This window comes from Fukomys damarensis, unplaced genomic scaffold (assembly GCF_012274545.1).
Source record: "Fukomys damarensis isolate Sample0158 unplaced genomic scaffold, DMR_v1.0_HiC HiC_scaffold_8, whole genome shotgun sequence".
NCBI classification, from domain to species: Eukaryota; Metazoa; Chordata; class Mammalia; order Rodentia; family Bathyergidae; genus Fukomys; species Fukomys damarensis.
Genome location: NW_022900920.1, coordinates 22,479,008 through 22,494,909, shown reverse-complemented (window position 1 = coordinate 22,494,909; position 15,902 = coordinate 22,479,008). Strand labels below are relative to the sequence as shown.

The 15,902-nt window shown below is 43.4% G+C and overlaps 1 protein-coding gene across 14 annotated transcripts in view; it reads right to left on the bottom strand.

Moving 5' to 3' along the window:
* The window catches only part of Ablim1 (actin binding LIM protein 1), a 154,189-nt gene continuing 138,287 nt past the window's right edge, over window positions 1–15,902 (bottom strand). For 3 of the 14 annotated variants that reach the window (XM_033761417.1, XM_033761406.1, XM_033761407.1), the window contains 11 exons: window positions 14,835–14,939; window positions 12,998–13,045; window positions 10,046–10,192; window positions 7,912–8,003; window positions 6,705–6,810; window positions 5,902–5,966; window positions 5,129–5,189; window positions 3,885–3,892; window positions 2,962–3,036; window positions 1,907–1,987; window positions 1–165 (listed from right to left, as the gene is read on the bottom strand). In XM_033761417.1, the coding sequence (XP_033617308.1) occupies window positions 52–165; window positions 1,907–1,987; window positions 2,962–3,036; window positions 3,885–3,892; window positions 5,129–5,189; window positions 5,902–5,966; window positions 6,705–6,810; window positions 7,912–8,003; window positions 10,046–10,192; window positions 12,998–13,045; window positions 14,835–14,939 (902 nt within the window). In that variant the 3' untranslated portion in view covers window positions 1–51. The remainder of the gene's footprint in view (window positions 166–1,906; window positions 1,988–2,961; window positions 3,037–3,884; window positions 3,893–5,128; window positions 5,190–5,901; window positions 5,967–6,704; window positions 6,811–7,911; window positions 8,004–10,045; window positions 10,193–12,997; window positions 13,046–14,834; window positions 14,940–15,902) is intronic. The other 11 variants (XM_033761418.1, XM_033761405.1, XM_033761408.1 and 8 more) reach the window with 5 other exon arrangements.

Here is a 15,902-nt window from a genome sequence, read left to right as displayed (position 1 = left end):
TTTTTTTTTTTTTTTTTTTTTTTTTTGCTAACCACCATTTATGTGCGGGACTTAGAAGAGTTTTGCTTTCTTCTTCATGTCGTTGCGTCTCCAGAGAGGTAACTTGTCAAACTCCTGTATGGACATCCCAAAGATTTCCCGAAACACTTCTGGGGCTAAGTGGCGCTGGGAAGACAGAACAGAGCAGAGGTCAGTCCCGACGGCCACACTGATGTCCTGGAGAGCTGCTCCCCAGTCTCGAAATACAGCTGGCCCTTTGTGCGAGTGGCCTCCCTGTCCTCGGATTCAACCAACAGTGGATCACAAATATTCTCCTGCCAAAAACACTGCACCTGTACCGAATAGGAATAAACTTTTTCTTTGTCACTTTCCCCCTAAACGATCCAACTACTTATACTGCATTTACACTGTACCTGTTATTATAATTAATACGACAGGATTTGATGTATGTGAAAGGGTATGTGAAGGTAATATGCAGGGACTGCCTTATTTTACGTAAGGGATTGGGGAATCCACAGACTTTAGGGTCTGAATGGAGAACTTCGAATCAGTCCCCTGCAGATAAGGACACAGTCAGCATTTTGAAGAGCAAAACAGAACGACAGCAGAGGAGGTCTGATGCTTGTTACCAAGCACAGACAGGGGAGAAGTCGACATCCTCACCAGATCAAAGCGCTGACAGGAGACTAACAACATGGCTACAATTTGGGGTCACACCAGCGAACAATGACGGGGACCAGGGAGGTGATTTGTCATGTCATGGCGGAGGCAACCCCTGGCACTCGGATATGGAAAATATGCAGGGAAACGGGACCGGAGCAATAGAAGTCAAGGAGAGAGAGACCTCCAGGGTGGTCTCTGGGGAGCTTAGGGCTGCTTCTTGACTCAGCACAGGGGTAAAGGTGGCTGTCACTGTCACTGCCCCTAGGAAAAGTTCCATTAGGACCCTCGGGCCAGCGTTCTCGGAGTCAGCCCGACCTCTGCGGCAGACGCAGTGCCTTTCGTCAAGGCGCAGCAGTGGTTCTTCCTGAGACGGGCAGCCGGGACTTTTCTTAGTTATCATCATTTGGATGGAAAAGTACTAAGATCAGTCTTCCACGTCTAAGGAGCCTCGGGTTCGTGCACCCTGATAACCCTCAGCACAGAATGCGGAAACAACTAAGAAAGAGAGCTGCTACATTACAAGCCTCGAGAGCGCCTTCCCCTGCTTTCCTGGACTCAACCCAGGCGGAGAGAGACGGAATCCGAGAATATCTGACCACCCCCATCAGCACCTCCAGCTCTAACGATGGCAGCGTCCTATTTCCAAAGCCCATGAACAAAATCACACTGTGTCTCCAGGGTCTTTCTTCTAAACACTACGGGGCATTTTAAATACTGATCTAAGTGTAAATAACTTGAAATCTAAGAGCACATGCTGTACTACTGGTCTACCTGAAGCCAGAAAATACCTGCCTCGGTGTAGAGGTCAAACACCCTCCTGCTCTCACTCCTTCCCACATGCACTTCTGAGATCAGGGACCGTGTCTGCTTTCTTATGTATGTCTGAGTATTAACAGAGTAACAGCAGTGAATGAATGCTTATAAACTTGCTTCTCATGGTGTTCATTTTCAGTAACCCAGGAAATGAAACCCACAGCCTTCAGACTGAGCTACATCCCCAGCCCCTTTGCCTTTTTTTGCAGGGTCTGACAAAGTTGCTAGGTTGTCCAGGCTGGGCTTGAATTTGGGATACTCCCGCCTCAGCCTGCCAGAGTGCTGGGATTACAGGTGTGTGCCACCACGCCTGGTACCTCACAGTTTTATCTCATTAGAGACCCTCCGAGATGTGAGTTACTTCTTTGTTCTATTTACAGTTTGAGATTGATAGATCTGCAGTTGGATATGGATTTTTGTTTTGTTTTACCTCCAGTCGGGTTCTGTCCACATCTCTTAGGATTTTGTTGCGCCCTCTGTTGGTTACCATGAGCATCTCGTATGGAAATATCTGAGAAGGAAAGAAAACATCTCATGTTTGCTTTTTTTTTTGGTACCGGAGATCGAATTCGGGTCCTTGTGCTTGCGAGGTAGACAGCGGAACCACTGAGCTAAATCCCCAGCCCAAAACATCTCTTGAACATTGTTGTCCATTTTATTAATGAGGAGAGCCTACCTAAAATCTGGAATTTCCAAGATAGAGCTTATGAGAGCTTATCAAGGGAGCATCTGAGTAGAGGGTGCTCCTCCTGAGGACCAACAAAAGCTCCAGTGTCCAGGGTACAGGGACAGATTATTTCTTTCCCATCTAGCTCCAACTTTCTACCAGTGCCTCTTGCAGCACTGTGACCTGGGAGGGCTCTGCAGAGTACAGAGCATTAACTTACTATGAATGACAAGTCAGGAGAGAACTGAAGTTACAGGTGCACGCACTGTCTCTTACATGACTCTGTTAAATGGCGGGATACTTTTCTGGCTCAGTAACCTTGGTCCATGGATGGCTCATGACTCCAAGCAGCTAGGCAGGCCCAAGATGCACAGTTCAAGCAGTTGATACAATGAAATAAGCTCTGGTTACGGTCACCAGGGAGCACAAGCCCTTGAACACCTCTAGAGGTGCAGAATGTTTTGGAGCTGGGGTGATCAGCCATGCCAGTTTGCCCAGGACTGAGAAGGTTCTTGGGGTACCTGACTTTTGGTGCTAATGCTAAAAAAGTCCTGGTAAAGGTGACACATTGGTCACCTTACCTCAGAAGTCTGTAGCTGTTTCACTCAGCAATGGACATGCCTTGTACTACAGCCCTGTCCTGCACAGCTAATGTGGCAAAACAGTGAAATGGTGAGATGCCTTGTGATGTGGTTTGTCTGAATGCAGCAGCTTAGAACAAATGGGCCTTGCACTCTGAGAACGGTGAAAGGCAGGAAACCGAATCTTTTTAGGGCTGCGTCATTCCAACATGAGAGGAAAAAAGCGGCTGCACTTGCCTTTGGTTCCAACATATTGGGCATGGACACTCCTCGGTCCATTCTCATCGCAGGCATGTGGCCGTCCGGAAGGGTCTGCAACAGAAACGCTGGCTCAGGGACAAGAACAGATCAGCAGGGACCTCGACGGAGGACTCTGGCGGCTCCCACACAGCCCCTCTGTGCCTCAGTCTCTACCATCATTTTATCTGTGTCATGCTCATTACCGTGTATCTTTCAAAATGAGATCCTTATTGAATAAGAGCGGGAATATTGTTTTTCTATGATCAAGTTGGGGGAAAAGATCCTGGCTTACTAACTGTGGCTGAAACTCCTGAATTTAGGCTGCATGTCTGAGTATATAGTATGTGAAAAACTGCCCAGCCTATTATTATTTTAATTTTAGTTTTCTTTGCATTTTTCTCTATTCTCACTCTCCATTAATTTTCCAAGTTTTCGGCTGTGAGGCTGGGGGTGCAGCTCAGTGCTAGAGCATTAGCCAGCATCTCCGAGCCCCTGAGTTTCATCCCTAGCACACTACACACACACGCACACAATCCTTCCTATTGGCCAGCATCTAACTTTATTTTTCTTTTGGGAACAGGCAGGAAAATAGGTGATAAAAATACTGAAACGTTATAGAATTTTAAAAACTTGCACACAGGCAGACCCCTGATGGCGGTCCAGTTCCTCCTTAGAGAGCTCCTCTAAACCAAAGCGAGACAGTTTCCCACCCTTGGCCTGCCTCGTGCTGTGTGCCCGGGGACACAGGGACAGCCGGATGCAGGCTTCAGGCATGCCTGCTCCGTGTGGTGTGCAGCTGTGACTAAAGATCAACTACAATACGCATCTTCTCAGCAGAAATCTCCCTCAGCAAGCACCCTGAACTGGCAAATGGCCATTGCGCTGGTGTGGCCAACTCCAGAAAGACAAAGTATTCATACCTGGTAGTCTGGAAAGAAAAGGAGAAGAAAAGCATCGTAAGGACAGAGTATGGGGAATCATGGAACCATTAACAGACAGCCTATATTCTATGACTACGATTCCCAAGTTGTCCCCAGGGAGCCACGCTCTCCGCCCCCAATCTGTACCACTATGCTCACTGGAGCCAGTAAACCCTGCACCAGCTTTGGGTGTCCGTTAAAACATCCTCTTTTCTCTCTCCTTGTCATACAAGTTGATTAACAATGTGGTGAATATTAAAAAATTTGGGGAGTGGTGGGGGTTGTGAGACAGGGTCTTACTATGTAGCCCAGGCTGGGCTTGAAGTTGCAGGGATTCTCCTGCCTCACCCTCCTAAGGGCTGGGACTACAGGCATGTACTACCATGCCCAGCTAAAATAGTTTTTTGAAAATTTACTATGGTAAAAGAAACATTGCCAAGAACGACAGGCTAAGTGTGACTGAAGCAAGAATGGTATTTGGAGGGAGATTAATGGCAATGCATCTTTTACTGTTAAACTTTAATTTAAAAATTTACTTTTTAAAAAAAATCATACTGCATTAAACAGCTGCTTATAGCAATTTCTGTCAAAGAAAAACACTACAGCATGCCCTTATCTACCTTATTCGCCAGATCTGGAATCCTGTGACTTCTGGTTCTTCCCCAAAGTCAAAACTCCCCACAATAAACGTTAACCATGACGTAGTGCAAACATGTACTAATAAAAATAAAATTAAAAAATGACCACGAAAGGCAGACTTTTGGAATCTATTCAGGACACGGGGGCAGACACACCGTGTAACTAAAGATGCTCGTGAAAGAGGGCTCCAGAACTGCTTTAGAAAGTGGCAAAAATAATGGGGCAGGTACGTTCGAAGGAAGGGAGTAATCAGGGTTCATGCAATGCGTCTCTTGCTGTATTCAATTTTTTAAAAATTTGAACATTCTGCATATATTTTGATCGCAACCTCTTATGCATTTTGAGGGCAGGGGTCGTGCTGGGCTTATCGCTGCCCCTCCAGGCATCTAACAGGGTCCGCAGCACACAGGAGGACCAATGAGTGGACGCTTCTCAGGGCTCTGTCCCATTAAAGATCCTCGGAGCTCTCAGCGATGGCCGAGGTGGGAGCCAAGGGGCACAACACAGTGTGGGCCAGGCAGTGCCCTCCGGATTATTCAGCCCCCGGTGGGCCTCAGGCTGGGGGAAGGTGCACCGCGGCCAGGCCGCCCGCCCCAGAGCCTCACCTCGCACACCTCCGCTGACATCCCCGTAGCTGTTATACTGAGCAAAGTCTGTGGAAACCGGCTGAAACGAGGAAAAGCACATCAGTAACAAACCTCAGCTATCATCTCCGAGTCAGATAAAAATGAGGAACGGACTTAACAAAATCCTAAGAATCCTTCCCAGGCTAAATTCCTGGATCTTCATTTTTTTTCTTCCCTATTTTTCTATAACTATGAAATCTGTCTTTTGAAGTACATCTATTGCCCCTGCCCACGGACTCTTGGTAAGCAACTGTCTCTTGCTCATAAATAAAAATACATTTCCTGTGAGCTACATAATCACATTTGTTCTATACCTTGGTGAGAGGACAGCTGTAATAAACTTTATTTTTTTTTATTTATTTTTAAAATTTAATTTATCGGTACATTCTAGGTAGACAGTACAGCTACATTCATTACTGGGATCTTGTATAAACTTTATTTTTAAACAGACAATAAATCAAATAATTATTTTTGGCTTCACTGTAAAAGCATTTGACACAGTCTTACTGAATGTAGTCTCCTGTTAAGCTTACATAGGCCATTCACTTATTTAAAGCTAATAAAGTCTTCTCTTAAGAGAAATATTTTTACTTTGACTGTAATTTGAAGTGATTTACCAGGTGACTGGGGAGACTAAAATTTTCATTATAGGCGAACGCTAACATCAAGAGTCCTATGTATTCAGACAGTATGGCTTCAAGCAGGACTGGGAAGGACTAATGTAGAAACTATCAGTCGAAGAGAAATCTTACCCGGTGAAGTCCATTTCTTCCATAGCCAGGGAGAGATGAGGTTTTTGATGATGGAGCATGTAAAGCTAAATGAGAAAACAGGTTTTTCTTGTTGGTTTCTTTTTAAGAACAACTGTGGGGAAGCCAGAAGTCTAATTCTTTCACGAAATTGGAATCATATCTACTTCCTTTACAGAACAGAAGATTTAAACAATTCAATTCACACTGGGCTCAACTGTTCACCAATGCTACCGCCACATTTGGGGGAGACACACAGCACAGCCGGGAGTCTGCTAGCTGTGCTTCCTACAATGCCAGCACGCATCTAAGGAGCTGGCATGGTTTACCTCTACGGAGTCTCAATGCACACCCTAATACTGTGGTTATTTCCATTTGGTAGGATTTGAACTTCTCTTTCTTCCTCTGTAAAAGGGAGACCACTCAGGTCTAAACAGCCTGGCGAGGATTTGAACCCAGGCATATGTGAATGCATGAGCTCCATGCCTGCGGCAGCACGGCGGCAGTCAGTGACCCCCCTGGAGGCCACTGTGTGAGTTATCAACCACAGCAGGCTCCTGGGAGGCCTGTTCTAGGGGCATGAAAGCCTGGCAGGCTGCTGGAGATTGAATTCTGGTTGCGCGACTTAGTACCTCTGCATCTTTAATCTCTCTGAAGCTTTTGTTTCTTGACCTCTGTGGATACATAGAACAGTCTCTCAGCACCAGAAGGGACTCTAGATTCATAAACTTCCCTAAGTGGTCCTGCTTCTTGTGTCCCAGGCCCGGCAGGCTCTCAGGGTGGGCAAGGCAAGGCCCACCGCTCACCTGAGTGGATGGGAGAGTCGTAGCGACTGGTGGACAGGCAGGCTCTCTCCCGGCTCTCCTTTTCCATCTCCTCCTTGAGGATCAACTGACCCAGGCCTGACTTAAGCTAGTCATGCAAAGAAAACAAAAAGGAAAATGAAAGCCAAGCCTGCAATCACTTTCACTGGACTATAGCTTTTTTTTTTTTTCTCCACCCAGGTACAGGGGATCAAACTTGAGACCTTGCACTTGGAAGGCAGGCGAGGTGCCGCTGAGCTAAATCCTTAAAAGATTATAGTCTTTTAAGAAGGTCTTATAGGAACTTCCTAACCCTGACAGCCAGAACACAGGCCAGAGTGTGGCGGTTCTCAAGAAGGAGGTCGGTTGGGAGGTCCTAAACCCCTCTCAGCTTTTCTCTGACTGAGGAATGTTTTCTCTGTCTTTTCCCTCCCCCAAATCGCCAGCCTGAGACCTCAGAGGGCATGCGTATGTATGGATTTCAATGCGAGATGTGGAGGATGGGAACAGCATTTCTTAAAAAAGAAATTGCACTGATTTGATTAAAAACAAAGAAAAGGAATACATGCTCCCTGCACATAATTTACAAAATCCAGAGATAAGGCCATTTGCATTTTGACTTACATCCATTTAATGTTTATACATAGTCTATACAAAACTGGCATTGTACTTTGTATCCTTTCTTCCCGTGTAATTAATGACGTGCATTTCTAATCTCTGGAAAGCACCAGCCCTAGGGATGGAAGGTTATTAATGGTTATCTTTTGGGGGATGCTGCAGGCCCTTGCTAAAGGCAGGAGGATGTGATGGGGGTGTCACGGCGGCAGTCCCCTCGATCCCTGTCCTCCTGGTCCAGACACACACGCGAAGCCCTCCCAGTCCCAAGGGCAGATGGAGAAAGGCCCCGTCCCAAGGGAATTCCTCCAGCAGGTCCTGCACATGCCAGCTGGGTACCACCTCGCTCCACCCAGCACAGACACCCTACACACTCCACTCTCCTTGCTGCTCCCCTTCGACCTCCAGCCTCAGCGTCATCTCCTCTCAAGCCGGTGCATATTCCTTCTTACCCTCATTACCGTGCCCATCGTGTCTCGCCTGTCAGGCTACAAGCTCTGTGAGGGCCGGGACCACCTCCTTCTCATCTTGGTGGCTTATACTTATGTTAGGGAGCTAGGACTGAAGACAGCAGCAAGGTAGTCTAAGGACAAACCTTCATCAATTGTTCTTCTTGAAGCTGCCGGCGTCTCAGAAGTTCCTCCTCATCCTCCTCTCTGCCACTAGATCTGCGTCTCATGTCCGTTCCTAATTCCACAGCAAAGACAGCTTCTCATATCAGGCCCACGACAAGGGACCCTAACGGACTAGCCCATCTGTGTACATTTGTTAGGCCTTCAACATCTTGAAGGGAGCAACCTTAGGGGACCCCCCAACAAAGAAGCATCAAGGCTGATTTGTCCTGAAAAACAGTCCCTGTGTCAAGCTACACAGCTGTGTATGACAGGAAAGTGTGAAGTTGGGCCTCCCAACAAGTGGCTGCTCAATTTTAACTGTGTGAACCACGGAGTAACCACGGGACATGGCTCCCTGTGGTAAATGGGAGGGGAACCGAGCCACTACTGGATGCCCCAGACATCAATTTTTCACATACAGGATAATCCAAATTTGCCTACATACCAATAAACCAATAAGACAGTCGTTCTATTTGGCAAGTTTAAAAATCTTGTAGTCATCTCTTTTTCTGAACATTTAGACTTTTCATAAGACTATCACTGACTATTAGTGAATCCATTAGGAAGCACATTTGTTTTTTTTTTTTTCAAAGGACGGGTCTCTAATTTTCCTTTTTCTTATGCTCTGAAAAATGTTCAAAAGAGCTGTGTACTGGTAAGTTAATAAAAAGTGTTAATGTAACTAGAAAGTTACTTTGGAACACTATCACAAATTCCACACAATTTTCAAGCTTCCTAGAAAAAGGGAGACAAGGAACCGGAAGGAGGAATCTGTCTGAACGGTTGGAAGATTGAGATAATCGTTGTTTTCCCTAAATTGCTTGGACTAATCTGGCTGTGGGAGGAAACAGGAAAGTTTGCTAATCTAATCAAAATAAACTTTAACCAACAGTCTTAGTTTTCATCATTTTAATTAATGGACCAGATCGCTTCCTCAATTTGGAACCCAAAGAAACGCTAATCTACTTAGTGATGGTAATTTCAACAGTAAAAATTTAATTTTTCCTCTCTCCAAAGGCTTAGTTGCTTTAATGAGCAACATAATTGAACTGGGAAATTTAAGGACCTCACACACTTCCTGAAAGGCATAGCGTGGCAGATTCTTAGTTCTTAAAATTATAAATGTGAATGTGAATTTTCTTGCTTTAGTTTGCACAAATAAAAATTAATAGATGCAAGTTTGCATGAATTAGATAAATCTCATCAACATAATTGTAGAATACTTGGGGTAACAAGTTAAGTAAATTACCCTTTAACTACTTCCATACATATTGTTTTAAAATCTACTTATAGTGCCTACAAAAGTTATTCCAAGAATGTATGTGATAAAAAATAGCCTGATTCAGGTGATTAGAAAACTTTGGAAAATTGAAGGCCTTTCAGGTATCAACAAAAATGTGAAAATACATTTTCTAAAGGCTAACTCACTAAGATTTTGGTACAATATTAGCTTCCGTATTTATTAATATCTCTTTTTAGGCTGAATGATTTCACTAGTGGCAAAACAGTGAAGACACAGACACAACTGGAAAGCACAAAGCAAAGAATGAAACAGCTCCAAGGTGACATTTTAGCATAAGACTCATGGAAATGACAGATGTAAAATCACATAACTTCACACAACTTCAGATTTCATTTACACCCACTCTTCACAACAGCTCTTCTTAGTAATGGAGAATGTGGTTTTGTGAGAAAGTAAAAGTGTTCCAGTGTTAATACTGCTCGTTAAGGGGACTGTGACTACGACCCAGATTTAGCCTAAAACAAATTTAACGGACACTTGGTAAATTCAGCCACTAGACTCTAATTATACAGAAGACTCTTGCCACAAGGCTGTGTCCAAAAGAATTCTTGACTCCATTGTGCTAACTCCCAGAGTCCCTGCACACCATCAGTTTTGGACCAGTTCTGGATCTCGGTGGATTTGGTTAGAGACAGGCTCAGACAGGTGTGTTTCTGTCATTTGGAAGCACTTGGCACACACACTCACACCGCGTTAGTTTTTTCCACTACCCTACCTCTTGGTTGTCTGTGCTTAAGAGTCATTACCACAGGACACACGTTCCCCTATGTTTCTAACCACTCGTGCTTGACTCTGCGGCATCAGGTGCGTACCTACGGCGGCAAGTGAGGGGGGACCGGGCCAGTGGTCGGTTTCAATCTTTGGTATCTCGCTGGGGTCTGGCGCCTGGGCTGCTGGGAACTTGGAAAACTTGATGATGTCTTCTGAAGACTTGCTCTGGGCTGCCGAGGCAGCTGCATCTAGAGGGGACAGGGCTGCTCAGCTATTGGTCTGTAAGGCAGTGGGGCACAGCCCCACAGAGACAGCTTTCTCATTCTCTGGCAAAAGCGAAGAGTCCACAAAGCTCTGCCGAGCACCGTGAACCACTAACTGTCCAGTTACTTCTTGGTGACACTTCAGCTCATTTTCTTGTTTTAGATCAGAAGCAGAGCTTCCTTCTACATCTGAAAAAAACTTGTTCTAAAGCTCCACGTGTCTATTTACATCTAAACAAATGAAATTAAAACCAAAACTGAATAAACTCAAAATTAAACTCCTTGGTTGCACTAGCTGTATTTCAAGTGCTCAGTAGTGAGTCACATGAGATCAGTGGCTACTGTTCTGGGCAGCACGGATACAGATCATTTTTACAATCGTAGGAAGGTTCATTCCTAATTATTCTCCCCGAGTAAATGCACTTGGAATTAGAAAACTTGAATAATTAAAAATTCGAGTAATTAGAAATTTGAATTAAAAATTAGAAATTAAAGAGCTTAATTAAAAGTATACACGTCACTGGACTGCAGTTATTAATCCTTTAGAGAGGTGGCTGGTTTTGAATCTCTGAGCCTGAAGTCATGAATAAACCAGTCCGATTCATTTGGGTCCTTATGCACACCTTCATCCTCGCATAGGCCCTGGTGTCTCAGGAGAAATGGAAATGGTGAATCTCACTTTCAGCTTGCAGGAATCTAGCACTGTGATTACGTTTACCCTCTTCCCTCACTGTGTTGTTCCAGGGTCTATATGCTCAAGTAAGGCCACCACCCATAAACTGACAAAAGCCAAGCCAGCAGGAACACTAGTCCACAAACTTCTGAATGACTATTCTCTGAGGAAGCCCAAAGCAATTGAGTTGGAGCAAAACAAACCAGGTTAAATGGTCCATTTCTGATTCTGGCTAATTTTACAAACTGGCTTGGGACGTTACTAATATTTAAAAGTTTCTTAATAATGCCTTAGATTTTTTTTTCATTCTCGGCTTCTAATTTAAAATCTGGAAATGATCTTTTGACTCTTTGGCTCTGATTTTTCCCATTTTTCTAGTAACCTTCTGGGTGTCAATTTGCTTGCCTTGATGAAGAAGACCCAGAAATAAGGGGAAAAATCTTGGGAAGGCAGAGACAGTATTTCTCAGTCTTTAACTTCATGAGGAAAAATATCTCAAGTGTGGGAAACTCTGATAGTAATCACCTTGCCAGAGATCCACAAAATATGTTAACATAGGAAAGTCTATGTTAGTAGACATAGGAAAGTCTGCATTACAAAAAAAAAGAAAGTGATTTAATTTAAATTTGGCATTTCTCAAACACATGGAGGCAGACACCAGTTTGAGGCATGGCATGTATTTGAGGTGGACAGGCAATCCTGTATTTGTCACGAAGTGCTGCTTTGGCTATAATACTGTTAATTAATTACAACAAACACTTCAAAGTAAATATTATGGAAAGAGCCAATCTAAGCCTTCCACCAAGTAAAGTGCAACATTATCCAATCTCCTTAAATCTTAATTATTTTCTTATTTTTTGTTCAGAATGATAGGGCCTATTTTATTTTTAAAAATCTTAAATCAAACTCTTGGAACCTTACTAACAAACAAAAAAGCATGACTTCAAACAGTACTTACGCATTAGAATTGGTGAAGTCAGTAGTTAAACATTCACATGTTAATGAGTGTGCGGGAAGACGTTAAACCATAAAAAACAAAAACAAAAACAAAAGCAATGTTAAACTTAAAATGCAAGCGGGTGATGTAAAATTCTGAAAAATAATGGAAACAAAACAAAACACATGGCTTTAGAATCATTACAATACATATTTTCTCATTTTCTCTCTATATTTTCCCCTAACATTTTCTGTGTTGTTTCCAACTTTTTTTCATTTTTCGTAAGTCTTACTAACTGGTTCATATCCACTAGAGTCTAAAGGCAGCCTTCAAATTTCCAGGCACAACTTGTGCATAATCTTCTGGAATCACTGGATTTTTCTGGAATTTTGTGACTATCTAGTCACAAAGATTTATGGCAGACAAATCCAGAGAGACCTACAGAAGCTGGAGGAAAATGTGATTTACATAAATTAACATGATTTATTGAATTTAAAATATCTGTATTCCCAGAATAGGAGAACATAATTATGAATCCACTTCAGTGTTTCCTATTTTGCAGGGATTTCAGAGACAGATCCATCTAACTCACGGTCCTTAGAGATGAGAAAACTAAAGCCCAGAGGAATTAGGTCCCTGACGACACAGCTACAGAGGTAGGAAGAGGTACCTGGGTAGGCACCTGTCCACTTGCGCCCTGTCCAATGCATGGTGCGGACAACCGCACACCTGGTAAGAAGCAGGGAGTGGCACAAATAAGTCCATGTGGCCTCAGTCAAACTATTTTTGGTAAGTGGCTCATTTTTACTAGTTTTAATTAGTCAAGCTAATTGCAAGCTCAGAGGTATTTTAGAGGTTGGTTAAATTATTTGATGGCAGAAAAAGAAAAAAAAAGTCTTGTTAGGATGCTTGCGGGCTGTTGGCTGATCAATGACTCCTTCTCTGTGGCTGGAATCATACACAGTTTGATGGGCCTGTAAATACACTGGAAATGTCTAACTGAGCTAAGTGTTCTCCATCCTGGAAGGTTAAAATTTGCATCTTATTGGACCATAAAGGTAAAATATGTTGGATGCTTCAGTTTGGTTCTCAAAAGCAGCAGGAGATGAGTTTCCAGAAGACAGCAAAGAGTCCAGCTCCCTCTGCTACTTAAAAGCAATGGGAGGGAAGTGAGTTTTACCATGCTGTTTGTAGATGGGTGGTTTTCGGTAAATGTTGATCCCTTGATCTGTGGAAATAAAAAAGCAAAGCTGTGTGATTATGGGAACCAGTTCTGCGATGAGAAACAACAAACCAACCAAGGAACCAAACAAACAGAAGACTTGGTGAACAAAAATAACCCAAAGGCTAACTTTTGTATTACAAAGATTGAGTTCACTGGAAGAAGAGATTAACAGAAATGGGTGAGTTACGATAGACACGAGACATGAAAAGTCTTTGTAATATGTCATAGCATACAGAGAGGTGTAATTCCTTTATGAGCCATTTATTTCAAATACTTCACTGAGAGTGGGATTAAAACAGGAAAAAATGCCAGCAGTGCAGGCACTCAAATGGACGGAAGACATAACCAGTTTGGGGAAAGGGCCCCAAATTGCTACTGCCTGGAAATTGAGCTTCCAGGAGACACCAATGGCTCAATTTACCTTTTCAATTAATGAGGAGAACAGTGGGAAGTGATGTAGACAAGTTAAAAAAAATATTTTTTTAAATCATAGAAATATCTTTAATGTGCAAGGCTAACCCAGTTGTATGGATGGGATATTCAAACAAAAACCCTATTTGTATAGGTCAAATTTTTAAAAAAAGGGGAAAGAAAAGTGGTGCTACTATTCTTATATTCATAGAGAATTCCACTGCATTACGCTATCATTTCACTTTAACTGCAAATATTCAAGAAAATTTAAGAGGTTTCTGACTCGACGGAGGCATTCTTCAAGTGAAAAATCCCAGATGTAGAACAATGATTTTAAGATTCAATGAAACTTTATAAAAAGGGCACTCCTAGCTTAGTGGTACCAATCTCATTAAACTTTCCCGTTTTATTAGAGTAAATGTACATTGCCCCCAAATATCACCGATACAGATTCCAAACATGTATACTTACATTAATATGTTGGGTAATTTATTAAACTGCTTTTAACAGGTAAAAGAAGCAAAACTGTACTTCTGATGGAAGAATAGTATCATGGCCTCTGATGGTCGAGCCCACCCTTACCAATCAAGCCAACCCTAAATAGTAAGATATTGATGCTTTCTTTTCTTCCAGTGTCTGATGGCAAATTACTGTTTATGCTGTGACAGCAAATGCTTGTGACTACGAAAGCAAAGCCTGCAGTGCCAAGCCTAAATTGCAAGATATTTGTGTGGCCGTGGAGGTGGCTTGTCAGCTGAGGACTGCAGAAAGACCATCCCATTGAGCCAACGCTGCATTTGCTTCCAAAGAAAAATCCATGGAAAAAAAAAATGTCCACAGGAGCAAAACTAGAGACAAGCAGGAAACACAAATGTGACAACACTGTGTTCAATCTTTAGGATGAGAAGTAACTAAATTGCCGTGGCAATAGTTACCAGACACTCAACCACAGAGTGGTATCTTAGAAGATACTAATAAAAAAATAAAAAAAGTTAACCAAAAAATAAAACACAGACCAAAAAAAAAAACCCACCCCAAACCAAACCAGCCAATGCCTCTCCTTTACCCCATCTCCTGTCCTTTTCAAAAAATTGGAGGGCTGGGGATAGGTTCAGTGGCAGGACATTTGCCTAGCATCGTGAAGGCCTGGGTTTGGTCCCCAGCACTGCAAAAATGATAACAAAAATTAAGAAACCTTTAATGTGACCTTGGTACCTCACATACAGCTCTTTTGAAAGGCCCCCTGGGTCAGATCCTGCAATTTAGGGTTTGTCAATTGTGTGCGTCACAATTAATGAGCATGGGGAATGGAGACGAGACAGTTACAAGGCTACATTCTACACGGCGACAGGACACCAAGACAGACCACGTCAGCTCCTACCTGGAACATGGAAATGTTTAGGGGCCTGAGCGAAAGTTGGAGTTAGAGGGCGACTGTCGGGCCGGTAAGGGAGAGGGGAGTTCCGGCCGCTGGACGGCTCATTGCCTCCAATAAGAATGGAGAAAACAAAATGAGAAGAGAGAGCAATAAAAAAAACAAAAAAAACCAAAAAAAAACCAAACCAAAACAAAAAAAAACAAGAAAAAACAACAAGCCAGCGTAATCAAAATTCAACACAACAGTTGGAAGGAGGTACATCAGAGAGGAGAAACAAAGGAAACACACTCGATTTATCAACTCGGATCGCCAAGGTTCTATCAGGGTTAGTTTTCCAAAGGGGAGATTTGAGTCCACATGGATGGAGGTTCAAAGCAGCTAGGATCAGATGCATCATTCCAATGGCATGCGGCTGAAGGCTGTGAGCTAGTGGCAAACAGATTAGATGCAAGTCCACCGGGAGGGATGGAGCATCACTTGCTACTGATTCAAGATCAGTCGTCAGATGATTAACCGCCAAGCATGGAGAGGGGCGGGATATGGGGTACAGGTGCTTCCAGGAAGAGGCCGGCTGTTAGAATTGCGTTTCTCTAGGGAGGGCTAAGACCAGGTCACCTGGTCCTTTCCCTTATGCATATGAAGCACCTTCATTGCAGCTTAAGTTTCTGTTTTTCTCACTTTGAAATATACAAAATAATATCAGAATCCTTTCTGTCAGGTATGTGGGAACCACTTATAGTTTTCTCTATCTTCTCTTCCAAGACCACCACTTTACAGGGGCTCTGGGCTTTATCACCAGTACAGTTCCTGTACAACCAGTGTGGGTGGGCACTGGTTACTATCCAGGTCAAACAGGTGACTGAAATATAATCTCCACCCTGCAGGGCCCCAGAGTCTACCTACTGAGGCAGACTGAAGACACACACACACACACACACACACACACACACACACGCCCCTACACCCGTATGGCTGACTACTCAAAAGTTCTAAGAAAAATGCTAGGAGATGAGATGCAGGGAGGAAGACTCCCTGGGCCAGGCACCAAAGAGGAAGGTCCCTCGGGGAATA